This window comes from Toxoplasma gondii, chromosome IX (genome assembly GCF_000006565.2).
Source record: "Toxoplasma gondii ME49 chromosome IX, whole genome shotgun sequence".
NCBI lineage: Eukaryota > Apicomplexa > Conoidasida > Eucoccidiorida > Sarcocystidae > Toxoplasma > Toxoplasma gondii.
The window spans coordinates 1,530,381-1,557,885 of NC_031477.1; the positions used below are offsets into that span (position 1 = coordinate 1,530,381).

The 27,505-nt window shown below is 53.1% G+C and overlaps 6 protein-coding genes across 6 annotated transcripts; 4 read left to right on the forward strand and 2 right to left on the reverse strand.

Annotated features, from left to right (window-relative positions):
• Positions 1-91: 91 nt before the first annotated feature.
• Positions 92-1,348, forward strand: TGME49_265480 (hypothetical protein). Its single transcript, XM_002368636.2, has one exon. The coding sequence runs from the start codon at positions 406-408 to the stop codon at positions 1,174-1,176; it is 771 nt and encodes a 256-aa protein (XP_002368677.1). The 5' UTR covers positions 92-405; the 3' UTR covers positions 1,177-1,348.
• Positions 1,349-1,402: 54 nt separating this feature from the next.
• On the forward strand, positions 1,403-5,030 carry TGME49_265470 (hypothetical protein; the record flags this gene model as incomplete). Its single annotated transcript, XM_018781403.1, has 4 exons — positions 1,403-1,667; positions 2,477-2,529; positions 2,864-3,357; positions 4,362-5,030. The coding sequence occupies 4 exons, from the start codon at positions 1,403-1,405 to the stop codon at positions 4,720-4,722; spliced, it is 1,173 nt and encodes a 390-aa protein (XP_018636298.1). The 3' UTR covers positions 4,723-5,030.
• A 953-nt stretch (positions 5,031-5,983) lies between these two features.
• On the reverse strand, positions 5,984-10,211 carry TGME49_265460 (hypothetical protein). Its single transcript, XM_002368634.2, has 3 exons — positions 8,427-10,211; positions 7,014-7,430; positions 5,984-6,640 (listed from the first exon to the last, which is right to left on the reverse strand). Exons 1-3 carry the CDS (start codon positions 9,506-9,508, stop codon positions 6,574-6,576), a joined length of 1,566 nt encoding a protein of 521 aa, XP_002368675.1. The 5' UTR covers positions 9,509-10,211; the 3' UTR covers positions 5,984-6,573.
• Positions 10,212-11,600: 1,389 nt separating this feature from the next.
• Positions 11,601-14,424, forward strand: TGME49_265455 (hypothetical protein). Its single transcript, XM_018781402.1, has 9 exons — positions 11,601-12,114; positions 12,172-12,394; positions 12,467-12,615; positions 12,667-12,878; positions 12,931-12,952; positions 13,012-13,408; positions 13,472-13,869; positions 13,922-14,040; positions 14,083-14,424. The coding sequence occupies exons 1-8, from the start codon at positions 11,833-11,835 to the stop codon at positions 14,021-14,023; spliced, it is 1,785 nt and encodes a 594-aa protein (XP_018636299.1). The 5' UTR covers positions 11,601-11,832; the 3' UTR covers positions 14,024-14,040; positions 14,083-14,424.
• On the reverse strand, positions 13,345-18,603 carry TGME49_265450 (hexokinase). The gene is made up of 10 exons (XM_002368633.2): positions 18,470-18,603; positions 17,940-18,042; positions 17,311-17,388; positions 16,700-16,905; positions 16,381-16,570; positions 16,024-16,182; positions 15,629-15,826; positions 15,357-15,484; positions 15,022-15,235; positions 13,345-14,896 (listed from the first exon to the last, which is right to left on the reverse strand). The coding sequence occupies exons 2-10, from the start codon at positions 17,988-17,990 to the stop codon at positions 14,714-14,716; spliced, it is 1,407 nt and encodes a 468-aa protein (XP_002368674.1). The 5' UTR covers positions 17,991-18,042; positions 18,470-18,603; the 3' UTR covers positions 13,345-14,713.
• A 2,723-nt stretch (positions 18,604-21,326) lies between these two features.
• On the forward strand, positions 21,327-27,152 carry TGME49_265440 (hypothetical protein). Its single transcript, XM_018781401.1, has 6 exons — positions 21,327-22,304; positions 22,625-23,040; positions 23,527-23,627; positions 23,799-23,886; positions 24,339-24,431; positions 25,138-27,152. Exons 1-6 carry the CDS (start codon positions 22,133-22,135, stop codon positions 26,551-26,553), a joined length of 2,286 nt encoding a protein of 761 aa, XP_018636300.1. The 5' UTR covers positions 21,327-22,132; the 3' UTR covers positions 26,554-27,152.
• The last annotated feature ends 353 nt before the right edge of the window (positions 27,153-27,505 follow it).

Here is a 27,505-nt window from a genome sequence, read left to right on the forward strand (position 1 = left end):
GCGCGGGCAGGCGGTTCAGCAGCGGTCCTTTGCAGAAGTTGACGTAGAGAAGAGAACGCGAGTCTCTGGGCTTCGAGCAAAGGATAGAAGCTGCGTGGTTGGTACCATCTCCAAATATCAGAGATAAAAGAGCGTATTTTGTCTCCGGGAGAACGTGCAGGCCGCGACGCTTTCGATATAGGCACACGAAATTGGCTGGGCGGAGTCAAAAGAGGGGGGAAGAGTGCAGAAACTCGGGCGTGGAAGTGGAGAGAGAAGCCGCTTTTCGTCTCTCCCTGTCTGCGTCTCGTCTCTCTCGTTTTTCTCAGCTCTCTCTCTCGGTCTTCTTTGTCTTCTCTCGGGGCCTCTGTGTGGCTTTGTCGTCTGCGCCTCGCCGAGCGCGGGCGAGGTTGGAGCAGCCAGGGAATGAGTCGGTTTTCGCAGAAAGATGTGAAAGCGTCCGCGTGCAGACGAGAAAGCACAGGAAGCAAGCGTTCCACCTTTTTGGGTGTCTTTACACCCGAAAAGCGGCGAGTGTTTTCGAGCGCTGCCTCGTCTTCCTCCTCGACCTTGTCCTGGGCCCCACGCAGGTTTGCAGGCGACTTTGCGGGTCTCTCCATGCGCCGCATGCGTCTTTTTTTCTTTTTCCTGTCGACTCTCGGACACCGAGACGCAGAGGTTCATCTGTGCGAGTCTGTTCTTCGCAGAAAAAGGCGAGTCCGTGTGTCGAAGCAAGCCATCGCTGCATGTGGCTACAACTTCTCGTTCGGTGTCGGCTCTGCGCTCCTCTCGCCCTCGACTGGCTTGGTCCTTGTTGCCTCTCTCGCTCGTTGTGTCTTCTTTTCCGGTCTCTCTGCTTCCTGTAGAGGCACACGTCTTTCTTCGGATGTCTCCCGCTTTCCCCTTGAACAGGAAGACAGGAGACGCTCTCTTCTCCCAGAGATAAGCCGCGGGCGAACAAAGACCTCTTCATGCACAGAGAAGGAGCTGGCGAGAAGGTTTCTGCAGCTCAGTCGATCTCTTCTGAAATCCACCAACGCAGACAGACGAAAATGGAGAAGGAAAGGAAAGCAACAAGTTAGGAGGCAGGAGGGAGCAAAGCTCGGACGCCCAGCCCCTGCTGTCTCCGATCTGCGGCAACGACCTGAGACACCAGCAGACACGTTCTGCGCCCAGAAACTCCTGTTGCCGTCCTGAGGAACTCTTTCGTCCTTGTCTCTCTCCTCCACTTCTTCTTGGTCTGCTCTCCCCTACGCGACCTTCGCCTCGGGCAGCCTCTCCTCTCTTCTTTCCTTCTCATCAACCTGCGCTCGACTTCTCTCTCGTGTCTGAGAACAGTCGACCTCGTCTGCCTTCCTCGTCACCCGCAAAGATTATATATATATATATATATATATATATATATATATATTTATGTATTCGTATGCCCGAATTACATATATATATATATATATATATTGTATGCATTGGTGTGTTTCTCGCAAGTGTGTGTACATGCGTGGGGAGAAAAAAGAGTAGGAGGGAGACGCGCTTTGCCCCCGCAGATCGTGAATTGTGGAACGTATTGCTCCGGAAGAACGTGATCGGAGCGATTCAGCTGGAGAAGATGGCGACGCCTGCGCCCTTTAAAATCTTCAAGGCCTCGCCGCCTCCCGCGCCAACGGGTCGGAAGCCCACTGGGTACCGAGGTGAGGAAGGAGACACTTTGCTCGGCAAAAGAACGGTGTCGATCCTGCGAGAAGGCCTTGTCGGCCTCGAGCGAGCAAAGGTGGATGTGGAGGCAGCGAAAGGGCAGGCGAGAATGAGGGAGGTGGAGAGCGGAGAAAGAGGGAAAGAGAAAGAAGGAGAGAGAGGGAGAAAAGGAGACTCGAGAGAGATGATGGACAGAAAGAGAGCACGATAACTGTCGGAAGAGGAAGAAGAAAGACAGGAAGAGAATAAGAGCGTGGAGAGAAAGGAGAAAAGTCAGAGAAAGGAGAGAGAGGCGAAAGAGAAGCGGGTCGATGGATCTCCAGAACAGTGTCTGGAACTTGCTTTCCAAGGGAAAAAGGAAAAAAATGTCGTCGAGCAAAGAAAGGAGTCTTTGTTTCATTGCCCCCACCCGCGGGAGGACGCAAGAGACGCCTGTCCATACGGCTCTCGCAATTCGCCACAGTCCCGTGCGCCACTTGGCAAACGCATCAAATTATATAATTGTGTATTCACGCCTTTGCAGCTGCATGCGTTTATATATATATATATATATATATATATATATATATATATATATATATGTATATGTATATATATATATATAGGCATCTGTGTAAAGCAGAATTTCAGAGGCGTAGGGTGGGGAAGAAGGTCGTCTGTTGGTGGTTTAGTTTGAGAATAGATTCTCTGTGTGTAGCAGTATCTCTGTATTTGAGTTCGAAAAAGTCGGTTGTTGTAATCTAAATAATCCAAATTAACTTGAGACACCTGGACGTGAGTGAATCTGTTTTTCTCTCTTTTACAGGCAACCACTGGCACAAAAAAGTTCTGTACGACCCCGTCTACCCCACAACGAAAGTGAGTGTTTTTCGTTTTTTTCCAACTTTCTTTTCACTTGTGTCGACCTTTCCTCCATTCGCGTCGTACTCGCCGTACGTGTATGGTCTCCCTCTCTCTCCTCTTTGCTCTCCACGTTCTTCCTCTCTTGCTCTCTTTCTGCTTCCTTTTTCTTCTGTCTGTTGCTCTTCTCTTCTCGCTGTTCCACTGTCTGTCTCCCCGTCCTCTCTCTCTTCGCCTTCCCTCCTTCGCTCTCGTTTCTGCGCCTCTTTCTCGCTCTCTTTTTCTCTCTCCGCTCCCCCGCGTCTGTGCGTAAATCCACGCGTGCATGTGTTTCTCTGGCGTTTCCTCTCAGGTCCCCGCAGCTCTGGTTCCGCGGTACCCGATCGACTGGCGCAACGGCGGCCGCGCACTGCTCATCGCTGCTCTCTCGAAGTTGGAAGGCGCATCTGCTCTCCAGCGGCGCATTTTCTTGCGGGAGAACAGCCGCGAGAGTCAGGTCCCGCAGACGCCTCTGTCTCCCTTTCAGACCGGTTCTTCTGCCTCCGGAGGCGGCGCCTACTTGGTTTCTTCCCTCGGACGGAAGCGGAGCTACGTCGGGCGGATCGCCGTCAGTCTGATGCCTCGCCACAGACAGATCGCGGACTACCAGCGCGTCGGCGGCTTCTGTTCGCCGCGGTGCTTCTCGGAGTGCTCCAAGGAGCTCCGCCGCTGTCTGTGCGCGTGGAGATGCACAGGCTTCCACGAGCATGTCGTTCAAATGGACGGCATGCTCGGCGAATACAAGGGCGAAGTGAAGACGGAGAAGCCCCTCTTCTCCGTTCTCAGACGACAGGCCAGACGAAACGCGTAAGCGCGTGACGAAGTCCCCCCCCCCCACCCCCCCTCCCCCCCGCGAGCGAAAGACTGCGTATAGCGGGGGGCTTTCTGTGGGAGCGTTGCCACCGCGGACAGCCCCAAAGACTGTGACAGTGCGTGCCTTTCCTCAGCTGGAGGAGGCGCACAGGTGTGTACAGAGAGACCGTCGAGTCGCGAGTGTTTGTCGCTTCCTGTTCTCGGAAATCGTCTCCGTCAAAACCGTTGTTCGTCAACCCAGCTGTCCAGTGCTCGGTTTGGCCGCTGGCCCGGCCCCCCGCGCGTCTCAGCGAAGTGACGAGGAACGGACGCTCAGCCGCGGAGGCACCACACTGAAAACGCCTGGACCTGGTGGTGACGTCCATGCGAACGGCCCATCGATTTGTGTGAAGTTCTCCCCTCTTGAAAGTGCATGTACCCTGCGAACCTCCACAGGCCGCGTGGCGGTAGAAAGCGGCCGTCTGCATGCGTTCATGGCGGAGCACGCAGACGTCGATCTGCAGAAGGATTTATACGTGTATGCCGAACCTGCATGAAACGTCTGAAGTTTTATTCTCGTTTTTCCAGTTTATATAGATGTGTGAACTTCACAGATCTCGCCGCCAGTGTCGTGGATGTGAACAATGCATATACTTTGTGCCTTTCGTTGGAAAGACTCGTGATAACAGCCACCTTGGACTCCAGGGGTCCCCGTTCCTGCTTCAGGAAGTTGTCAGGTGCAGTTTCTGGGAGCCAGCTATTTCTCCTCTTCTTCTCGCGTCTGACCTCGCCTCTCGCGTTTCCTGGAGATCCCTCCCCTTCTCTCCGCTGGCCACTGCACGGTACAGACAAGTCGCGGTTCTCCCTCTCTTGTGTGAGGTGTGCGTTTTCGCACCCTTTCCCGGCCGTCCATGAAGCGAGTTCGATTTCTGCCTTTTTCGCGTTAGACTGAAGGACGGCAGTGAGGAGGCACAGGCTCAGAGTCATCCTGCGATGTCTTCTTTGCTGCCTCCCTTTAGAGATCCGTCGGAGGGAGTGGCGTTTTGCGCGGAGTCGGCGAAGTTCAAAAGCGTGCGTCGAGCCCAACACCCCGCCTTCGAGGCCTTCGACCGCCAGGGACCAGACGGTCCGTCGCAGAAGCCGGCGCCCCGCAAGGAGCCGCCACTCCCCTTCTACTCCGCCAGTCATGTCCCAAACGTCCCTCGGCCTCCCCCTCCTCAGCCGTACACGGGTCCTCTGAAAGTTCGTGAAGGAGACGACGAAGAAGACGACGAAGAGGAAGAAAGTGCAGGGCGGGGGTGTCGCGACGCCTGGGAGGGAGAAGAAAGCGACAGCGAGGACAAGATCCGCGGGGCAGACAAGGGCCACGGCAGGCGATGAAGCCAGATATCTATGGAGAAGATGGAAAGAGAATGAGAAAGAGAATGAGAAGAGAGAAGGTGAAGAGAGAATGAGGAACTGTCTCCAGTGGGTAAGGGTGACGGAAGAGTATGGAAAAAAGGAGAAGAAGCGAGCTTCTGCGCAGAGAAAGGCGCATGTGAGAAGAGAAATGGGAGCGAGAGTCAGCAGGAAAAGAACCTCCATTTCGACTTCTCTTTTGTGCAAGGTGATGAAACAAGCGAATGAGAGTCGATGTCGCTTCCCCGTGGATCCCCACAAGCCGCGAGCGAAGTGCATCCACGCGTGGAGAGAGTTTTAAGAAACCATCATTCCTTCTGTTTCAGAGAACTCTTGGCTTCTTCGAGAAAGAAGAGTGTACACGCAGCTGTCGCTTCCTTCCGATTCACTATGCCGTTGTCTCAACCCTTTCTTTTTCTGTCTTCTTGGCCTTCTCGTTTCTTTCTTCTCGATTCGTTCTTCTGGGTTTCCGCCGTTCTCGTCACCTTGTTGCGTGTTCCCTTTTTTCGAGTTCCCCTTCTAGCTGCGAGGAGATAAGGCAACAGTGCTCGGCAAAGAATTCGCCGCAGATGGCGTTCACACTGCTCCGGCCTCTCCTGTGTGTGAAGAAGTCTCGAGTCTTTCTGGACTTTCGGAAAAACTTCGCGTTTGTCATCTCCAAGAACCTCTTTTAAATATCCTGTGAGCTAACTAGGTACAAGGATCTTGACAAGCAGTCGTCTACGTAGATGACAAGCATCCACCGCGTCCACTTTGTCAGGATTCCCTCGTTTATATATAGTAACTCTTGCATTCCTCGAGCTCTGCACGAATGCCGCAACTCAGGTTAAGATCGCAGGCATTACATGATTCGTGAAACTTCACAAACAGCCTTAACAGGCAAATATAGTCGCACTCGAAAACAATACACAGTCCTAGCTGGCTTTTCCACCGGGGTGTTCTGTCGCCTTGGCTTCGCTGTTGATACACCCTGAGCGGGGTCTCCCTTCCAGTGACTTCGCGGTGGCGATTGTCGCGTACCGTTGCAGTTTTTCGTGATTGCCACGATTGTCTCGTCTGATCTGTACATAAAATTCAGCTCGATTTACATAACGGTGGGGGAACTGGTGAGGCCTTCTGTGCTTTCCACTCTATGTTCACTTGAGTCTCCATGAAAATGTATAAGCCTGTGGTCGCAAGAATGAAAACGGCTTTCGCGGTCTACCCTCTCGAGTGAAACTTCAATTTTAGCTGTATGAATCCTTGGGTGTATATCAATGAGGATGGAGTTTTCGAATGGTCGTTTTCCATTGTCGTCTTTGAGAGCTCTAGGACGCGCCAGTGTACGATTGACATTGATTTTTCGGAGACAGCTACATTGCCGAGTTTCTGCATTCTCTTTGCCGCGCCGGAACTGTCCGCGCCTGCGTGTTCACCCTTCCTAGCACAGACACACCACACCCAGTGTATTTGATACGTCAGCTATAGACATGTCTTATCGAAAATGTAGTATAAGAAATCGATCATATGCATGTACAAATATAATCTGTACAGGGGATTTGTACATAGCACCTGCGCGTGATACATACGCGCCTACACAATTCATCAACTGTGAAGCGCCGATCATATAAACTGCAGGTGTTTGTACAGGAAGTTGAAGGAACAGAACAGTGGATAGCCGCTGCCCGTGTTACCGGGAAGTTCAGAAGCCACAGGTCAGAGAGTAGACAAATGAATGGCGAAACAGAAGGACCAGATTCTTTTGCGATGCGCCGGAGACACCTGAAAACATCCTTTTCCTGTCGAAGAGAACGCATGATCTTTAAAAAAAATCGAAAAATACTCCAACCGCGCTCAAGAGCTGCGCTCCGCTACACCCCCGCCATCGCCGTCGGAGAGGCCTTCTGACTCAGGTGAAGATCTGAAAAAAGCAAAAGAAGCATTCCAGAATGCTGACGATACACTCGACGTCGACAACGGGCCCAGGGCCGCTCATCTCTGCCCCTACACAAAGAAGTACCAGTTTGAAGAAAACGATACATGTGCGTACGAATTCGCGTAACACTGTGAGACTTATTCGCGAAAAAAAACGCACTTCACGCCAAGTTCTTTCGGTCACATTTATGCCGAAACAAGATTGTTCCAAATCTGCGCACACGCAGTTCTATGACCCCATGTATAAACATATATATGTACATATATATGTACATACATGTAAATATGTGTACATGTGCAAAAATGTGTATGTATGTATAAACGAAGGTTGTGGTCCTGTTTTTTTTCCCTGTGTGTACCCGTGAGAAGATCCGGATTCTTCGTGGCCGTTGACTTCCTCTGGGACAGCAGAAACTTCTCCGACGCGGAGAGCATCCGCGTCGAAGCCAGGATCAGAGTCGCAGGTGCCGAAGCGCCCCGAGGCCTGCGGCCTGTCTCCGACCGCCTGGAGCGCGTTCGGGCCTTCGCCGCCCTTCGCAAACGCGGCGGTCGACTGGGGTGCATGTACACCCGAGGACCGCTGCACCAGCTGGCGAATGGAGAGACGCCGAGAAATCGAGCCGCGAGTGGATGTCTGGCGGCTCTGGGGTTGCTGCGTCCATCCGGGGAACGTTGGTCGCGTTGGAGGCGCCGAATCAGACGCGAGGCGCAGCCGCCGCGCAGAGAGAGAGGAAAGGAACTCAGTTCCAATCGTCTGCTCTAGCTCAGACGCCTGGCTGCTCGGAACCGACAAAGAGACACAACACGTTGAGAAAATGAACGGAAAGAGTTCAAGCAAGATTCAGGTATTTTACCTCGGGTCTAGGAAAGCGGATATCTACGCGTGTATTCTATTGTCAGACTGAAAACAACACAACAAGTCTACACGAAAGGAGTCCGAAAGCTCTCGCTCTGACCCCGAGTCACAGGCGTCCAGAGGAAGAAAAAGAGAAGGAATGGAGGAACGTGCGGGAAGAGAAACAGGGAGGGAAGGTCGTGAGAGTGTTAAAGCGAAACGCCATTAGAGTTTGACGAGAGATCGAGCCTCGAGTTCTCCCCACTGCTGCTTTGGTCTCTTTTGAAATGCACACAAAGTCTCCTTCTCTTCTCTCGGCGACGTGTCTTGCTCGAGTGGCAGGAAGCTGCAAAGACTCCTGTCGAGAAAAAGGGTTATCCCGAGCAAACTTCCACTCTGAAAGAGAGGCCGTTGTGCGACACACCGCTGCTTTCCAACGGACAGAGCAGTCTCCTCGAATCGCCACAAAATTCAGACAAGTTCTGAACGACGGCGTCCAAACGCCAGGTTTACTTTGGGAGTCTGGTCGCGGCCCTGTGGTCTACATAGTGTGACGGGACTCAGGTGCTCAACTGTCCAGCGGCACCCGACTACGGCTGATCATCTCAGAAGCTTGAGGCCCCTATACACGAAGCGAGTTTGGGAGACCGCTTCAATATCGTTAATAGAGAGAAATCTATGTACTCGAGGATGTAAGCTGCACACCTCTCTCATTCAGTGTAGGGTTTAAGCTCTTCACATGGCCCATATATATATATATATATATATATATATATATATATATACAGATATATACGTATTCGAAGAGAGGCTGGCCACTCGTTTCGAATGGTTTCTGGTCCGACCAGAGGACCCGACGGTTGTTTGGAAGGCAGTCGTCCAGCAGCGATATTTCAACAGTTCGTAGATGGGTCTCTTTCTGGAGCCTCAGCCTTACATGCGTGAGAGACTCGGTGGCGGGCAGGTGGTGGAGGTGGCGACGGGAGGGATGCCTTGAAGCGAGGGGGAACTGCGGACCTGGCGAATTGAAGCGCCTCCAAAGATCGTGGGGACAGAAGCGGCGCTGGACCCGCCCGAGAGGACGGGGACCGACGCGGTTGACGGCTCTTCACCTGCCAGTTGCGAGAGGTCTGTGCCTACAGACGAAGACGAGCTGAGGGACTCGCCTTCCCCTGCAAGGCTGGCCGCTGGGGAGAGCGCGAGTGTGCCTCTGTTTTGCTCACAGAAGTCCGGGCAGCTCTCGACGCGAGTCCCGCATTTGGAGATGGTGCGACGGAGTGGCTTTTGGAAGAAACTGCGGCGAGAAAAAGACCCTGAAGATCCCTTTCGCTCCGGTTTGGAGTCGGAGTGGGACGCGGGGGCGGCACAGCCCTCCGCACTTCGGTGTGAAGGCAGCGGACTGGGCAGGCCGGAGAGCCCCGAGAGCGAAGGCGACGCGTGCAGCGGCCTCAGTGATCCGGAGCCAGGAGTTGGAGAAGAGGTGTCTTTGTCATCGTCGTCCAAGAAGTCGCCCCAGAACGCGCCTTCCCGCGCGACGCCCACACCTGCGTCAGACTCGCGGCATTTCTTCCTCAAGAGCGAAGTCGGCTTCGCGTGGAAAAAGTTCGGAACTGAGACCGAGGTCCTCAAACTGCTCAAGGGTTTCTGCGAGCGACTCAGCCGCGACGCCTGCTCCAAGCTCCCAGAAACCGACGGCGAACCTGTACTCTCGCCCTGGGAAAAGCCGGAGCTGACGGAGTCACGGCGCTGAAAGGAACCCGCGCTGCTGTTGTGTTGGCTCTCGACAGGGCTCAGGGAAAGAAACGCCTCCGCACAGAAGGGACGGGGCCCCGCGTTGCCAGCCGCCGAGGAAAAAATCGGCGTGATCGACGGGCCAGCAGCAGGGTAGCCAGGCGTCCCGTACCCGAGCGCGGCTGTCGACTCAGGTGTCTGGACGACCGCCCAGCCCTGGGGGTCGGGACGCTTCGCGCGGTCCTCCATCGAGCTGAGACGAGGCGGCCGGTAAGGACTTCCGTGCATGGCGAAACGGAGCGAATGCGGTGAGTTGCTATCTGCCTTCCCAGAAGAGGGCGCCGGGGTAGGGACGGACACGCAAGAACTGCGGAAGAAAAGCCTTCACGGGGTGGAGCCGGGTCCCCGCAGACGCAGGCCTGAGCCGAAGCGAAACACGGTCGTCGATACACGAGGAGAGAACACTGAAAAAAACTCAGCAGCGAGAAGATGGAACCATGTGGCGATCACATGGTGGACTACGGATGCGGAAGTAGACCGCGGCCAGCGAGGCTTCTCACGCGTGTCTGTGCCAAAGCAGGCTGGCAAGGAAACTCGAGACAAGGAAGACACGCAACATGTCTGACTACCTCTCCCTACGACAGGAGGACACACCCTCCTGCCTTTACCACGCAAAAGACGACACTTTCCGAGGGGACATCGACCCCGGGCACCCGTTCGCACTTGAACGAAAAAAAGCGCAATACACAAAGGTCAAGTACGCTACACAGTTGCTCCGCCGCCAAGAATGAAACGCAGAAGGAACATTTCATGAATGTCACGAACAATCAGATGTCCACAAGCGAAACCGCCGCAGCGCCAGCCGTCTGCAACCCATAAAAAGTCGTCGTCCGCGGCACCACCACCCCTCAAAAATGTCAAGGGGTAGCTACGCAAAAAGTTGAGTTGTTCAAGAAAACACTAGCTTCTCGCTGGCAGACCAACTCTTGAATTCGTTTCATTTGCCCTGTCTCGGCCACCGGGAATAGCGACAGAGACGACGCGAGTTGCATGCATCACCGCTACAGGCATGCCTGCTGTTTTTCTGTTGGTGGCCGATTCCAACCTGTTCACGCAGTGCTTGGCATTGGCTGGAGCTCCAGCATGCTTCGCGCCAACTCGCGAATGCACCGATAGTATCGCATTTTCAAGATATCATGTTGCCACAACGAAAAACAGGCATGTGTGGGAATATCAATGTGAGGAAGGGTTGATTCTAGGGATTCCCGTAGATCAAGTGTCATCTAGTAGTTCCTTTCTTTGCAGGCGCCGGGCACACCCTCTCTCACCAGCCAGCATGGCAAAGTCTCAACAACCACAGCCACCAGTCTTGTCAGCCGCTGATCGTTTTCTAAAGAAACAGCGCATCGTTTGGTCGTCCACTAATATGTTGCTACCCGGCAGCAAACGTTGTCACGATATGTGCCTTCACGACGAGTTGAGCTGCGCCATTCCGAACAGTATCAAAGGAAAAACTCAAACGGTGGTTCCGGAGCACCTGAACATGCCGCTGCAGCACCTAGCAGATGGCACAGGCCTGGATCAACAGCGTTGCTATCCCGGTAGGCTCGAGGATGCCTGTGGTTTTCTCGAGTTATGAACCTATTGAACTGAGCGAACCTCTGCGTTAAAGAAGGGAAACTTGAACACCGTTCGCCAAACCAACAATTCGTAATGCCATCGCGAGAGCATGTACATGGCAATGTCTTGCTAATGAAGCTGCACAGTTTTTCTTCTGCACACGTTCATGGTAACTAGTATGCCACAGAAGGGTCGAGCGGAGTAGCACATGACCTCAAAACGGCCGTACCACAGTAACTCTAAATTTGGCTGCCATCATAACTGCCTTTTGTAGGAATGAGCGCGACAAAAGCGACGCCAACTTTCTCACGGCGCCGCAGAAAAATGCAACTAGTTCATTCTGCTTGCGTTCGGATGACGTTCAGCTTCGTCAATCTAGGGAGGGGTTGACACAAATACCTTTATTTTCGTTTCACGCCCGGAATGCACTTGCTGTCCACTGATTATTTTTGCGTCCCGCAAGATGTATCCACCTAATGTCGTGTCACACCCAAAACCGCGCCGTAAAATGCGCCAAAAAAGCCGGTGTTCGTCACCACATTGTCGTGAACTCTGACAAGTTCTCTTGTTTTGCCTAAAAACTCAGGTGAAACCCCGAACTCCGCAAAGAGACTACCGCAGCCTCCACCCAGGAACGGCTACAAAGGCGTAAGTAACGGATCCTTCCTCACAACTGAACAGAGCAGCCTGGCGATGGAGGCGAAGGTGTCATCACAGAGCGGCATTTCTCCTGCCGATCTTCATACATACAGGGTTCAACTACTTGCGGTGTAGCTACTGCCGGTTTTCGGACCTGAACAACAGCGGCAGCTATCAGAGAATTGAAATTACACCTGGCGGATGTCTATGGAAGACGATAGTCATCGACAAGGGTGGCTGCCCTAATGTATAGCGGCCAAGATTAAAAAAAGTGTTCACGCCCACTCCGCCACGTTTGTGTGGACGTACTTGCCAGCAACGGCTTCTTCCTGGGTCCATCTGCAGGAGAAAAAATGGTTGTAGACAAGATGTTTGAACCGGAGGAGTGCTTGGACATTTTGTCCATAGTGCGCTACAAGACTCAGCTGCTTGACATTATTGACGAAGCTGCGAGACTAAGCGAGTCGGAAAGACGCAAAAAAGCAGAATGTGTAGAACTACGGCTGGAGATCAGTTCGCTAAAATCGGATCTCAATGCTAAGGAGCTCGAGCTTGCGGCCGTTGACCGGACCATCGAGTGCGGGATAGCAAGCGAAAACGCGCGCATTTTGTCAAAGGAGAATGATGAACTGAAGGTGAGGTGACCATATTGCCCAATCCACAAAGGAGGCTGAGCATATAGGCTGCTGCAGGCCACCCGCGATAACCTCAAAAATCTCCTAGAGTCAATCCAAGCCAGGCTGAAACAGTGTGAGCTGGAAAGATACAGTGCGATACAGGAGCTGAAGGCCTGTAAAACTCTTACACGCGCACGGGACCACGATATGGAGTCCTCGGCTACGTTGTGCGACAAGATCATCTCACTGCAAGGCCAAGCGACTAGGAAATTTGAGGATCTACAGCAGGCGTTGAACGGTAAGGTACTTTCATTCCGGGTGACACGCGGCTTGTTTTCCACGGTCAGTATGTCGCTCTCGTTCAATGAAGATGTCAAGAAAGAACGGAGTGACGTTCTGAAAAAGCAGCTTGAAATGCAGATGGAGCTAGAGGCGCTTAAGGCTGCCGTGGACGACTATCAGGCAGACGAGCACAAATATCGGCAGCATACTACACACCTGAGAGAACAACTTATCGCGGTATGACACTCTAGAGCTTTTCAAGGGACAAAATAAAAAAACAGCCCCTAGTCGTCCGCTAGCCTCGAAAAGCTCAAAGAGGAAGTGTTGATGGAAAGAGAGCGGCGGAAGGAAATCGAGGAAGACTTGAATCGATCGTCTCAGAGAATCGCCGAACTATCAGTAAGACTACAGCGTACGGTGCGCTATAGAGTGTACGATTCCGTGACTCAGGACTCACGAGAGCAGCTCGCTGAAGCTCTGCGTGCGGCATATTTGGGAAGGTAACTATCTGGACAACACAGTCGCCAACATCATCTTAACAACTCATTTCAGAGAAACACTGGCGCCTTGTTTGGTACGAATATACACCTACATCGGGATAATCAAGAACTGCAATCTACAGCATTATTCCAGAAGCAACTAACGCCGCCTCAGACGAGCGAATATAAGCTTGTACCAACTGAAGTCGAGCGGGTCAGCTCCCTTGGCGGCTTCGAGGAACGCCGAAAGTGCGACCTATTCAACAATAGAGAGGGGCCACATACTGTTTTGGACACCACTCCCAAGAGTCGCAGTCCATCCGCGGCAACCAGCACTCGGACACGCTGTCCAGAGAGCACGTCGAGCAGTTGTTCGGACTACCAGGCTGACAGCAACATGGCACCTCGGGCTTCAGCTGAATCTGCACAGCTGCGGGTGATGTGCTCGGCAGAGACGCTTTCCGACAACCGAACAAAATCCGGCTTGGATATGAACCACTTTGAGGACAGTCATGTTATTATGTTCGATAAAGATGAGATGACATCAGTAGGTGAGGAGAACGTGTGCAGGAAAAGTATGGGACCCAGCAACTTGTCACAAGTTTGTGACGCAGACCTGCCCGTGAAATCGCCAGAACGGAATCAGTGGATTCTCTCTCGAAATATCGAATGTGCAGTCGGACATTTCACCGGTTCACCACATTCTTGTCCCCACAAAAAGCCCCATGAACAACAAACGTACGACAGTGTGCTCTTCCCGGCGTCTGATGCATTGTCTACACGACGGTTCAACCCGGAGAAAACCACGCCTATCACACTGCGAGAAAAAGACCACGCTGTTGTGAAGACGGAAATGGTGGGAAGGACCGCGAGTGAACTGGACGGAACTCCCTCCTCTTCGCCTGACGTCCCGGTCCTCTCTGTCAAAAACGAAACCGTCGAATTGCAGCCACATCCCTCGTCCATGAGCGCTCTTGTAACTACCAAGAGTATCCAGGATCGCCCTTGCTATGTAACAGGAACATGCGGTGCAACGCTTTTCGCCCACCATCGACAACACACAGAACAAAACAGGCTGTCAACGAAGCATATGCAAAACCCTATTTCCCCTTCAGCTTCAACCGGCCCCGACAAAACGACAGACTCTGCGGATGCGACTGTGGTAGATCCCATGCAACGACGAGTACGCCCCTGGGCAATTGATCCATGCGGCCACGGTATTCAGATGTCGCTACAGCACTCTGACAGCACGCTGCAGATGCTACAGCGAGGCGCCACTACCCCTTCGCAAACGCCATGTTCCCCGGTTCTGGATAGCAAGCACTCTCTAGACGAGCAAAAGGACAACGAAGGCACACAAACAAGTGTGCAATTCGATTGTGACTCCCTCCTGAATGCAATCTGCCTCTAACAGGTCCAGTTACTAAAAACTGTTCACGGTATTTTGTCCATGGAATGTTTTAAATGAAATAGCACCTCGACTATGTGCATCTAACATACATTTCACGAGTCGTTGTGACTCCAGCGAAGCCCATGAAACATGTACTTAATCTATAGCATATTCCAATCGGCATCGACTGCACGTTCCTCCGCTGTGCTTGACACTCGGAGAGTAACATTCTTCCAGGACACGTCGGGAAAACGGGAACACTTGCAATAACAGGCGATTTTGACCCCCGGAAAAAAAGTCCTGCCACACCCTTGTCCACAAGCTGGGTCGTGCAAAAAAAAAGAAACGTAAGCTAAAGGTAGGATTTCACCGTATAAGCCATAGGACCGCTTCAGGAAATTCCGCGACGCTATGCGTGCGCTTGTGGCGACACCAGTTGCTTCATAGGGCATCCTGGCCCCAACACTCAGTTCACATCTGCGATCAGAGCAGCACCCTTGCCAGAGCCGTCATCCGCAATGCAGTAGTGAATGTTTTTCGCCGCGTCGCCGGCGACCAATTTTGTGTAGTACTCAACAGCCTCCCGGTACCACTGGTTCTTCACATACAAAGCACCATCAATTCCTACGGTGGATCCGGTGTCAAGTCGCTGCACAACAGCACAAGCAGAATCACAGCGTCCACCTCGTTTAGGAATCGCGCCCGAACGGGAAAAAATCAGAACTGAATGCGCCGGGATAGTTTGGAAAAAATTTTAGTTACTACGGAACTTACCCCTGTTCGGTAGCACAGAGCGACCGCCAGCGTTGCAGCGAACGCGGCTGAGCGGTCGAAGACGAGTCGGCAAATCTCCCAGATGCACTTGATGTCGTCCAAGTCCATCGTCACACCCCAGCACTCCTTGATAGCCTGAATGCTGGCGGCTTTGTCCTGGCTATGGTCATCACGGATCGTCGAGGCCGTTTCACCATGAATCGAGTGTCTGACACTGAGAAACACATACACAGCAGTAACCGGAAGCTGTGTTATTCGGGGAATCCGTGTCGCGGTGTCTAAGAACCCAAGGACTCGCCCAGCAGCCTTCAACATCCACACAGAAGATTGTTTACCTTGCTTTCTCGGGGGCACGGGCGCCAAATACTCTGACAGCAGCGACCCGGACGATTTCGCCGATGTAGTAGCCCGACACGAGTTTCTCGAATTGCTGTTTGCCTCTGTTGTGTGTCTTCTCATCGACCTGAACGCAGAGAACAAATGTAACAGGATAGCCTAATTGAGCGCCCATAACTGCACCTCATATACCGTCCTCAAAAGAAACACCAACTCTTGCATGTGCGCAAGGAGAGTTAATCTTCCAGATCCTGCATCACCACAGACCCACCTCGACGTCGATTTCGTTGCGCGGAAGATCCTTGTGGAAGTTGCCTGCCTCCATATTCACGACGGTACCCGTGTAGCCATAGTTGCTAGCTTCAGGTTCCACGTAGCACGCGTTGAACCCGGTGCCGATGATGAGTCCAACACGGCACTCCGGAGTGCCTGGCACTCTTTGATATGCGCAAGACACCAATGTGCCAACCTGACAGAGACAAGCGAAGTCCAAAGACGGGCTTCACAGTGAGCGGCTCACCGCTTTCCCACTCAACAGACTATAGTCAGCAGAAAAAAAGAATACTCCCGCGTGGATGCGCACATCAAGGGAGCCATCGCTGCACGGCTAGTTATGCCTTCGGACACTACCATGATCTCTCACGCTTCCACGTAAAATGTGCTTACCGTGTCGTTCACGATAGCCTTGCAGACAGCAGGAACGTTATGACGTTGCAGTGCATCGGCAAGCAACACTGCCACATCTTTGCCTTCTACACGATCCGGGTTCTCGCGGCCAGTTTCGAAGCCCTTTGTCCACTCAATGAGAAAGCTAGAGTTCAACGCCTGGAAACACAAATCGATGGCTTTCTCGAAGTGTATGAGTCACGACATCAGAAACCCGGCTTCCACCTCGCCGCATTTGTGGCCTTGCCAGTTCCTGAAGAAATGTCAGCAAAGTGTCGTTCCCTCACTCTTCCTCTCGGGAAAGTTACCGACATCGAGGACCCAATAGTGCTCTGTTTTACGATTCCAAAAACTCACCGCTTGGGCGCAAGGAAAAGAGAAAGTGAATCCAACTGGGACAGGTGTGTTGGTCTCTTCCGCCTTCTTCAGGTCTCCGGATCTATCCATCAGGCCGCGGATGCACATGGCGAATTGGTCGAACAGTTCTTTGCCTCCTGCCTTCTTGTCCATGAATCCCTTGGTGCATCGATGTTCCGCGCTTCTCAGGCTGTACGTAAACACGCAAAGCAAAGCACACATTGAGCACCACGATGACAGGCTCGCCAGCTTCTCGTTCGCTCTCAACAAACCGGCAGCTAGCGACAGCGTCCAACGCCATTCGTTAAAGTGTGCTTACCAGATTTTGTCTTGAATAATTTCCATTTTGCCCTTGCCAAGAAGAGAACAACGAACAGCCCGGCATGTCGAGCCTCCGAAGTCGATGGCATATGCCTCGCCGACTTCGGCACCAGTCGGCAGATTCGACACGCAGCTGTCCAGCATTTTCATCGAGCATTCCTCAGGCACCCATGTGATGCCGTGTCTCTTGTGCATTTCCAAGCCCTGAGCGCAAAATCCAGTTTCAGACGACGAAATGGAGATGAAGGCGAAGCTGTCTCGTGCGCCCGAAAGCGAGGCAGGCGAAGAAGCGGAGAGAGCTTCGAACAAACAGCAAATATGCACAACCGAGAAGACACCGAGAGCGAACGCACAAGAACAGCAACGGCCTTCTTGCACGAGTGTCATGCAACCAGACGGTACAGTCATCCCACCTCCGTTCTGAAAGACTGTCAGTACCGTGACGCTTGAAAACGAAATTCTCTCTCGCTTCGATCATTTCACAGAGACAAAAGTGTAAACGGGGGTTGCTAGAGAGGCAAGAGCATGGTAGTGCACGGCCTTCCCACCACTGAAAGTTACTCCTTGAAATGAAATAGCAATTTGTCAAACAGAGGCCACAATACTCACGCGTTGTAGCTCCTTCAAGAAGCTTTCGTGCAGCTCCAGCAGAACCTCGCGTGTCGGGGTCATCATTTTGCGAACGACCTGAGAGGACATGGAATTGGAAAAGATAGGACTGTTGTTCTTTGGCCTGTCATACAGAATCGTTGCATGCTAAAAAAAAAGCTCTTCCCCGGGCCCGCATGTGCTCAGAAATCTCACATTTGTCACTCCCCGCTCCCCGGTAAACTCAGGTTTCTCGCTACTGCTTCGAGTCGCACGAGAGACCCAATTTGTTCGTGCTGAAATCAAGGCAGCTTTTGGGCAGCTGCTTGTCACACAAACCCTGCCACACACAAATACGAGGCTCCAACGGACTTGCACTTCATCGGGGGAAGTAGGTACGACTATTTTTCCACCGTGTATCTTCGAATGCCAAGGAAACAGTCCCGAGGTGGCAGCACCAGGGACGAAAAATAGGACATTTTGACGTATTTTTCCCGGCGCATTTACACAAGGTGCCAAAAATGTAGCGATATTCGTGCAAATCAGCATCAACTCAAATGTGTGCATAACCTACGTACACACCCACACTGCACACGGACGAAATTACACAGATTTTATGGTCCCCGTCGACCCAGCTGTGATGTCCACACCTCCAGCTCCGCGAGCTGCTTCGCTTCGTCGCCTGGTTGACGAGGCTGCATTTTGTTGACAAGGAAGGGGTTGAACTTGAGAAGGAGGATCTACGATTCACCGCTGAGCAAACACAGAAGAATCGAAAGACGTACCGTAGATTGAGGCAATACATGGAATTACAGACTGACGGGATGCGCACACAACGGCCTCGAGAGTGCCGCACGGATGTGAGACACCACCAGACGACAAAGAGACACTGCAAACGTCAAGAGAAAAAGTACGGACGACCTCAAACCAGGAAACACCTGCACCAGGCAACGCAGATCTGTCGGGACGTCCTACCCTGGAACCCTCCAGCACAAATGGCATCCTACGGTCACTTGGTGTGAATAGAGTCCGTTTCCCACCAGCGAGGCAGCAGACACTCTAGGTAGCCCGCCTTCAGACCAGAACGGCAGTCGCACCTGCAAAGGCCACGGTTTTGACGAGAGAAGACAGAGGCATCTGCCCGAATCGCGCGCTATTTCTCTCCGAAAAAAACACGCACCTGTGGGCGTTTCGTCTGTTGCCCGCGAGAAAAATTTCGGCCGAGTGCACCGATGTTATGTCGAGCCGACCACTGTTTGTCTACCGCGCAAGACGGATGGGAGTTGTTTTTGTTCTTGTCTGAACGCATTCGTTGAGAATGTGACTGGGCAAAAGGCTGCTCGTGGCCCGCTTCTCTCTCGCCATCGCCTGCTTACCGGATGTCGAACGATGTAAGCGATATGCGCCGTCTAAACGTGGTGTGTCGGTGGGGGCGGGTCGCATGCAAAAACCGGACGCTGATTTCTGCCGAGTGCTCATCTACGCCGCCTTCCGTTTTTCGGCGTGTCCCCATACACCCACACTCAAAGCTCCGACGGTCTCGAACCTTCTTTGACAAGCGGGAAAGGCAGACACCCGACGGCCTCACTGTTTTTTTCGCGCATTGCCTCGACGTGCAACAGGGTCCCGTCACAGGAAGTGCGCCTGTCTGTGCGAGGAGCCGCTTTGCCGGTGCAACGCCCGTCCTCAGCTCTGTCCGTGATCGCAAGGCCGACCGAAGTAGAGCCGCAAGAGGAACACACAAAAACAGGTGGTCAACGCTAGGCGGTCACAAAAACTTTCATGGAACGCCGAAACTCGACACCGAGGTAGAACGGTGTTGCCTCCCTGAATGACAACACGCGTAGCTTGTTTTAGCGCTGTCCAGAAACATCGCGGGATCGACCACCAACGGTTTGCGCCACCCTGCTAGGTCCCTATGTATCTCAGTTCTCCTCGTGGAAGGGTGCAGAAAAACCATACGAACCACAGAGGGTGTTGCAGACACTCCAATGCCAGGCACACAGCTACGTCAGAAGGAGGTCTGCTGCCTATCGTGTTTCCTAGCAGTAATCCATGTCCTACTTCCGTCCCCAAGTGGAGTTACGTATTATCTTCGCTCCCGGGGAACCAGAACAGAATATCAAGTTCCTTGCTCTATGGTCCAGGCGTGCTGGACAGATTTCTGGTGCCTTGCAAGCCTCCAATCCGATGGATTTTCTGCGAATTGGTCATCGCTTCATTCAGGTTCTCTAAGCCCTACATCCACATTGCCTAAGCCGGAAGGACCTGCAGGTATCCTCGTTATTCGATAACATCTGCCATCAAATAGAGTCGAGTAGACCCCTGTCCTGTTCCCAATTCATAGTTGGGCTTCCATACGCGTATAAATTATATCAGGAAACCTGGTTTATGCAACCACAGCCGACAGCCTGAAAGAACGGCATGATACGACTGTCTGCTGAGGCCTGTCAATCCTTCGTATTGGTGGCAAGGGAGAAAAGCCACACTCAGAAAGACAGCCATCGCGTGGCCTCGTTCCAGGGAGTAGGCGGTGGTTTTTCACGGCACTCTATGCAGGAAGAGTGCTGCTTTTTTGAATCGGGTTAATGGACTAGTGTACGACCTCCAAGTTTTGGCTTTGCCGTAATACCGTACCTCTTTTTTCGTTTAAGCAACTAAACTGGCGTAGTTAACTTAAACACGGAGAAGCAAGGTGTGGCAGCGTGGTTGGGGGCCTCACACCCGGTGGTTTGGTTGGAAAAAGTCTCACAGCGCTGTAGATAAGGCATTTTTAAGCTACAGAGACGCTATTTAGAGCGAGGGCAAAAAATGTGTTTCATTTGCCCGACCTGGCTGCAGAGTCTCGAGGAACGCATACAGCTCTCGAGCAAACCAGTTCTTTTCCATCCGCGGGTGGGTTTTTTGTTTCACCTGTCAGCGAAAACAGAACAACATGGCATCCCACATGTCACGAATCCCCAGGGTACTGGATAAGCGCTAATTCGAGGTGCATATACTACGGGGAGACGGTGGAGATAATAATCTGCTGTGTTGCTTTTGCGTCTGCGCTGAGCCCCAGTGTTCACCAACTTGCCTCGACATCGAGCATTCCATCTCTGTTGTTTTGCGTGTGTTTCAAGATCAGCATATGTATGTGCACATCAGCATGCTCCCATTCACGGATGATATACGGTCGGGGGCTTCCCAGATTTTTTTACCTCTTGGACTGTGCACAAAGGAAGACGACACGGACACCGGATCGCCGCATGAGGCCTCACGAGTCTAGGACAGCTCTGCCGCCATATTCGGCACTCGGATTTGCCAACGTCACGACGCAAACGGCTAGTGAACAGTTTCCACTCGCTTCCTCAGAAACAACGAGATTTGCCGTTGTGCTTCAGCGTGGATATATGGAGAGGGCTGTGCGTCGGGTCACGGTTTCTCATCCGGATGATCACGACGAGTGTTCACACTCTTCAGTTGCGAGGAAAACAGATGAAGCGTCCTTACGACCTCTTGACTCTTGCTCACAAGAGCGTTGTGGTTGTTGCAAGACACGCGAAAAGCATTTTCTCTGGGTCTTTCAGTCGCTGCTAGAGGCGTTTCCCTTCCTGAAATGCTCCTGTGGAGGCGCAACGCAAACGAGCACGTTACATGCTGGCAGCACGGACTAAAGTTCACTGAGTTGCGCTAACAAGCGCCTCGCTGCGTATCTTCCTCTCTACTTGGTGGCCCCGGCAGAGCCTCTCGTTAGTGTCGCGTGTTCGTGTCAGAAACACAAACCACAAGTTTTTTAGAGGCAGTCGCCTTTCAGAAACGCGCACGTCTTTTACACATTAGGGGACTCGCACACATGCGTCCATTCGAGCGTGAGAACGACGTGCATGTATCTGAAGAGACCGCGAAGTCACCGCTTGTGAGTGTGCCGAATCATGCAAGGGCGCTGGGAATTTTCGCGGTGTCCGGGCGGTGTGTTTTTCCGTTGGCGATTGAATGGATGCATGCAGCGAAATGGAACGGAAGAAAGGTGTTTTACGTTTCTCTTTTGTGTCTGCGCTGGCTTCTCTGCTCCCTTCTTTTTGCGCATTTCCGAAACGAAGCGCGAAAAAAAGCGCGTCCACTCCGCTCCTCGGCCTTCACAATGTGACACTCGACGCCTCTCTGTACACTTCTGAAATACAGTGGGTTTTTAAAAGCGTCCACGCCGGGGTTCGTGCTTTTCGGCCGTGCATGTTTCCTGGAACTTCGCCTTCCGGAAACGACGCTCCCGCATGTGAAGCGCTTTCGAACGCACGCCCGTTTCTACCGCCTTTCTTCGAGGTCTCCGGTCCTCGAACGGTTTGCGCAGATCGCGCGCGGCGTTTGCTTTCGCAGTTCGCGTCCGTTCCTCTCAAGTCACAGTTCGCGTTTTTCCCCTCTTCGCAGATTCGCCTCCTGTCTGCTCCCTGCAAGTCACTTTTCGCTTCTTCGCCTGCCGAGCCTCGCACGCGTGTCTTCCTCCCTTGCTCTCCGACTGTTGACGTCTGCAGTCCACCCGTCCGCTCTTTCCCTGATTCCCGACAAGGCAGAAAGCACCTTTTTCGCGTGCCATGCCGCGAGAGTGCCACCCAGAACCGTCGAAGACATTTCGCCATTCGTGTGCTGCAATGCCACCGGGTGCAACCGCTTTGCGAGGCATCTGAGGGCAGTTCGCCGCGCTCGACGGAATCTTCGCAGACGCCTTCCTGGTGGATGTCAGTACCCAGCCACTGCGCGAGACGCGTTTTCCCGTAGCCTGGCGCCGGGGGACGTTGCCCACGCGAAAGAGGCCGCGGAAAACTCGCCTCCACCGCCCAGAGTTACTGCAGCTGCCCCCACAGAGATGGAGCAGTTCGACGGAGAAGCGCTGAAATCCAGCAGTCCCGGCCCTGCTCACGCGGCGGACAACGGAGAACCTGCCCCTTCTGCGCCGCCTGGAGTCACCGGCACACCTCCCGTGGAAAAACTTTGCACAGAGGCCACCATTTACCGCCTTACGGTTCAGCGAATCGTCGGTGCGTGACCGCAGAGTCACCCTTGTTCGCCTGTAGCCCGCATAGCTCCTTCCCTTGGCGATGCACGGGTCGCGTCACATGGCGACCGCTCCTCCTCGTCCGTCCACGTTAGCCTGAACGCAGCAGTGCACTCGCGGAAAAACCTCTGTGTGTCTTTCTTCCAGGAGAACTCTGTCGCGCTTCCTGCCCCCTTGTGTTTTGCGGCACCGCTCCTCCGGACCTCTTGACTGGCGCCGGGCACCTGACCATATAACCATATACCTGCCGCTCGAGTGTATGTACACCTGGGGGAGCGTGCCGCGTGTGTGTGCGTCCCTCAGATTTTGTCAACATCTACTACTCGGTGAAGGCGTCCGTGGCCGCGCCGGCTTCGGGGCCGAAGGACGCGGAAGACGCGAAAGACGGCAAGGCGCGCCATGCGGAGATCGACGCAGACACCGCGTCCGTCGCCTCTCCGTCCGGGTCTTCGCCGGACGGCACTCCGACGAGTTCGCTGGGAGCGACGCAGAGTGAGAAGCCGTGCGCGTGTCACTGCGCCTGCTGCTTGAACAGCCGCGGAGCCGACGGCTGCGCAGTTACGCAGAGTCAGAGTGGCCTTCCGCGACAAAAGACAACGACGAAGCTCGTCGACGTCCCTCAGGAAGGCATCGATGTGCTAAAGGAAATTGCGCGCACTGGCCAGTGCCGCTATCCGTGGAGCATCGTGAAGATGGTCATTGCGGCGAAAATGGAACAAGTTCGTCAAACGAACCGCTCGAATACACGTCTCTGGAGCGCTTGTCTTGGGAGTCATCCGTGGCTTCTTTCCTCAGTTTTCGTTCAAGTCCTGTGGGATGCGAGAGGAGGGCGACGAGACGAGATGTCTCGCGACACGATTGTCTGCATATGTGTGACGTACAGAAGCATATGGATATGTGAACATGTTTGTCTGTCTGCATGCATCTGTGTGCACACGTACCCCTGTGCGTGTCTGTGCATGTATGCGGATGCATCTGCATGCGTGGGAATGTATCCATCTGTTGGCAAGAGGAGGCAGCTGTGCGTGGAAATGCCCCTATATATGCGTGTGTTTGAACAGGTGTGCATGGGTCTTGCATGCGAGAAGAGAGTTGCGGGAGAGGCGCTGTCGTGTGTGTACTTTGCCTCGTTCTTGCGCCACCACCGGCGAAAGCTTTCCGGCTCTGTGAGACTTGTGTCTTGCGCTGTGCGTTGCGCTTTTCAGGTTTTCACAGACCTGGCGAAGAGCAGAGTGAAGCGGAGACTCGCCTTCGATTGGACGACTGCGAGGAATCTCTGCTGCTGCCAAGTCATGCAACTTCGCAGGTGAAGAGACACGCCTCTAGGAAGAGACAGCATGTGACAGAAATGAAACAAGGCAAGAAAAAGGAAATGGAGAGGAAAGAGGAAGAAGAAAGAAGTCGATTGAGATTCGGACAGCGGTCTGTGGAGAGGCGAGAACGCGATGTCAGAACGTTCTTCTTTTCTTCTGTACAGACCCCCGGTAACGGTGCAGAGGCTGTGCGAAGTTCTTCTCCGACCGACTTACGCAAACACAGAAAAACTCTTCTTTGCTGTCAGAAAGGTGAGGCCTCAAAGGCACAAAGGTTCCAGAAAGTGAAACACACACTTTCCCTCACACGCATATATATATATATATATACATAGATATGTACAGGTGTATATATGCATATATGCATAGTCATGTGTGTCTGCATTTGTATGGTGCGTGAGTGCGTCTGTCTCTCTTCTGGCAGCATCGTAATTTGCGTGGCATCACGCGGTTCTGCATTTTTGCGTCTGACAGATATCAGCCGACTCCTTGCCGCAGCTGCCTTGATTGTGAATCTTGAAAGTCGATCTCTCTCTCTGTCGAGGAACTTGGCCTTGAGCAGTCGCGACGAGTGCAAGCGTTGCACCACGCGCTCTGAGCTTTGCGTTTCCGGTTTCCTGTTCTTTGCTTCTTTCCTTCGGGAAGGGCGGAGGAAGTTCATTTCTACTCTCTCTGCGTTCTTTCTGGCCTGCGCCTGTTTTCAGCTGCTTCTTGTGCGCGGGTGTCTGCACGAGCCGGTGGAGATTCCGGCTTTCGTTCAACTGTCTTCCATCCCGGGGATCAGATACGCAGAAATGGTAAAGAGACACGGGCAAAAGAACGAGGCCCACTTCGCTGTGCGTTGACCGTGTTTCCTGCGTCTCTGCTCTTCTTGTCCATTCGCCGTAGAACATCAGAAAGCCTCCTCGCAGTTTTCGCTCCCTGCGCGAGCGGCTCTCGGAGATACGCAGTTTTTCCTTGCAGCGCGTCGAGTCACGTTGCCACGAATCCTTTTCACTGTCAAGTTACCGGCTGTGTTGTGAAGCAGACGCTTTCTGGAAGTTCAGACAAACACGAGGGGTGTCAACATCTCGGGGGTGTTCCCGCTTCACTTCACACCGGCCGCGCATCTCGCGCAGACATTTATTTTGTCTGTGCGCATGCATGCACACAACGAACCAGACGCTCTAACAAACATGCGAAAGGGACTCTACGTGCATGACACACAACACACACACACACACATGCAATTTCTCTCTATATATACATATATATATGTATATATATACATATATATATATGCATGTCTCGGGTATTTACTAAGACTGCGTGTGCGGAGAGACTCATCACGAGCGACATCCAGGGCACCTTCGTGTGTCAGTTTCTCCGCGTTTCTGCTGCACTGGGCTACGGTTCACATCTTGAAGGTTTTTTCGTCGAGTCGTCGCTTTCTTGAGTGGATTTCCCAGTCTCTGGACGTTTTTCGCACCGCCTTTTCTGCGATGTCTGTGCTGCTCGACGCAGAAAGTCTCAGACCTCGCGGCGCCTGCATTCTGGGTGCAGAATCCTCGAGTCGGTTTGCATGCGCGGCAGGGCTGCGAGGGAGCGCGCGCGGCGTCTCCAGAGCTTCGGGGCAACACACCAAGCCACGAGAACTCGGAGCTCTCGCGCGGGGGACCTGCAGTGGCAGGCGAATCTCTCTGCGAGTCGAGCAACAGTCAAGCTTGTTGCAGCGTCTGCTGTTGCTGTCGGGACTGGCTCGCGGACATCGACGACTGCGATCCCGCCGCGTCTCTGGGAGAAGACGCGCGAAGAAGTGGACGACACAGCGAAGGCGACGCAGAACTCTCGAATGTGCGACGCGACTCCAGAGACAGCGAAAACGGCGTCTCAACTCTCCCGCTCGTGCGTGCAGAAGACACCGGGCGGGAAGCAGACAGACGGAGAGACGATGACCGCGACGAACGCCCAGAGACACACGGCCGAGACGAACGAGGAGGAGAGGCAGAAGACGGAGAAGGCGGAGAAGACATAGAGGGAGAGAGAGAAGGAGAGGGGGGCGACATGGAGTGTGCGCCAGAGGAGATGGAAGCGGGTGATAGCGATCCGAGAGAAGGAAGTGAGGGCACAGCGAGAGAAGAGAGAAGAGGGTCGCCGAGGCTGTCATCTGAGGACGAAGAGTCGAGTTCGGACAGGAACTGTGCTCGTGCGTCGGGGGGAGAAGAAGGCGAAGAGGCATCTTCGCCTCCGGCTGTCGCTGCGCATGCAGCTTCAGAAGAGGGAGGGGAGGAAAACAGCCTCAAAGGAGACAGCGCAACGTATGGGGGTTCGAGAGCGGCCGCGGGAGAGGAAGAGACTTCGGAGGAGAGACTGGGAGACAACTGTATGTCTCTCGACTCGGGTGTCAACGCAGACACTCGAGAAACGGAGAAGAGAAAAGCGAGAAGTGGAAGAAGCGGCTCGACAGAGGACGCGAGTTTTTCGGCTGTCTGTTTAGAAGACGCAGAAGAGAGTAGTTCAGGAAACGAAGCTTCGGGCACACGGAGAGAGAAAGCAAATGGAGGAGGCCGCGAAGCGCACTCCGCACGAGTGCCAAGGCACCCGCGCGGAGCGATCAGAGACAGCAGAGACTCTTCCGCTGCAGTCTTGGAGCGCTCAGAGGAGACGGTGGAGACACAGGAGACAGAGGCGCGAGCGCGTGTGTCGCAGGTCGGAAAGCAGACTTGTTCCCAGTCTCCTGGAGAGGCTTCGGAGGAGCTGAGTGAGGAGAAGCGCGCGAGTCGCTGCAAGAGACAGGGGAGAGAAGACGCAGAGGGAAAGAGAATCACGAGCGAAGCTCGGAAGCGCAAAGAAGAAAGCGGAGAGAGGGGCCATGCAGAGGGAGAAGACGTTTTCGAAGATCGACGCCCAGTCAAACACGCGAGGTGCGAGGACGTCTGAACAGCGAGAGAAGCCGTCAGGAAGAAGCCAGAAGGGTGGAGTGTCTGTTTAATGTCGATTTCTGCTTCTGAAGAGGTCGCAAGTGGACGCGCGAAACGCGGTCTTCAGTAGACAAAAGAGAAGGGGGACCCTCGAGAGACTCTTCTCTTCTTAAGCTGTCTACTGACGAAAGACGCGCACGGAGGCCTTTAGTAGCAAGGCCTGCCAACTCTGCCGTGACAGACGAAATACACTCCAGTGCTTTGGAGAAAGCGCATGCACTTATAACTCGAAGAGGCCGTCAGACAGCGAAAGAGAGACGGAAGAGTGGCAGATGGACAGAGACACTCATGCAGTCAGAGAGAGTGAGAGGGGCGCGGAAGACACGATCGTAACGGTCCCAGGACTGGAAAGACAGAGATCTTTGCTGATACAGCGTAGCCAACAGAAATGGTGGTGCTCCGTCTGGGGAACACAGACGGTATCTGACGCTCTACAGACGGAGGAAACCTGAATCTATGAATGAGAAGAGAGGCTTTTGAGCATCTCTACTTGCGTTCTACTCGTATATCCATCTACGTGTTAACGGCTCTACACCTACGTCTACCTCCTCTTTCGAGCTACACAGAAATCTGTAGCTGCATATATATATATATATATATATATATATATATTCGTCTACTCTATGGTACTCACCAACGAGCGGCACGAAAATATGTGCGTATGGCTACGAGCGTAGAAACATATATATTTTTTTATAATATATGTATATATATGTATATATATATATATATGCACGAAACATGGATGTATACACATGTATCTGTACGGCCACTCGATCGCACTTTCAAGACAAAGAGTTGCGAAGCGTCCTCATGTAGTCTTGAAGAAAGTCAAGAGAACGTTCAGATTTATCGAGGCACAGAGTTTAGCGTGTTCGTACCAGAGTTACGGATTTCTATGCATCTCGAAG

Coding starts and splice junctions, on each gene's coding strand:
- TGME49_265480 (XM_002368636.2), top strand. CDS start 406: ATGAGTCGGTTTTCGCAGAAAGATGTGAAAGCGTCCGCGTGCAGACGA.
- TGME49_265460 (XM_002368634.2), bottom strand. CDS start 9,508: ATGCACGGAAGTCCTTACCGGCCGCCTCGTCTCAGCTCGATGGAGGAC. Junction 7,431..8,426: donor CCACCGAGTCTCTCACGCAT/GTAAGGCTGAGG, acceptor GGTTCCGAGCAG/CCAGGCGTCTGAGCTAGAGC. Junction 6,641..7,013: donor GAATCCGGATCTTCTCACGG/GTACACACAGGG, acceptor TGCTTTTTTCAG/ATCTTCACCTGAGTCAGAAG.
- TGME49_265455 (XM_018781402.1), top strand. CDS start 11,833: ATGGTTGTAGACAAGATGTTTGAACCGGAGGAGTGCTTGGACATTTTG. Junction 12,953..13,011: donor AAACACTGGCGCCTTGTTTG/GTACGAATATAC, acceptor GCATTATTCCAG/AAGCAACTAACGCCGCCTCA. Junction 13,409..13,471: donor AGATGAGATGACATCAGTAG/GTGAGGAGAACG, acceptor TTTGTGACGCAG/ACCTGCCCGTGAAATCGCCA.
- TGME49_265450 (XM_002368633.2), bottom strand. CDS start 17,990: ATGCAGCCTCGTCAACCAGGCGACGAAGCGAAGCAGCTCGCGGAGCTG. Junction 16,183..16,380: donor CTTTTCCTTGCGCCCAAGCG/GTGAGTTTTTGG, acceptor TTGTGTTTCCAG/GCGTTGAACTCTAGCTTTCT. Junction 14,897..15,021: donor CTCTGTGCTACCGAACAGGG/GTAAGTTCCGTA, acceptor GCTGTTGTGCAG/CGACTTGACACCGGATCCAC.
- TGME49_265440 (XM_018781401.1), top strand. CDS start 22,133: ATGGAGCAGTTCGACGGAGAAGCGCTGAAATCCAGCAGTCCCGGCCCT. Junction 22,305..22,624: donor TACGGTTCAGCGAATCGTCG/GTGCGTGACCGC, acceptor TGCGTCCCTCAG/ATTTTGTCAACATCTACTAC. Junction 23,041..23,526: donor TTGCGGCGAAAATGGAACAA/GTTCGTCAAACG, acceptor TGCGCTTTTCAG/GTTTTCACAGACCTGGCGAA.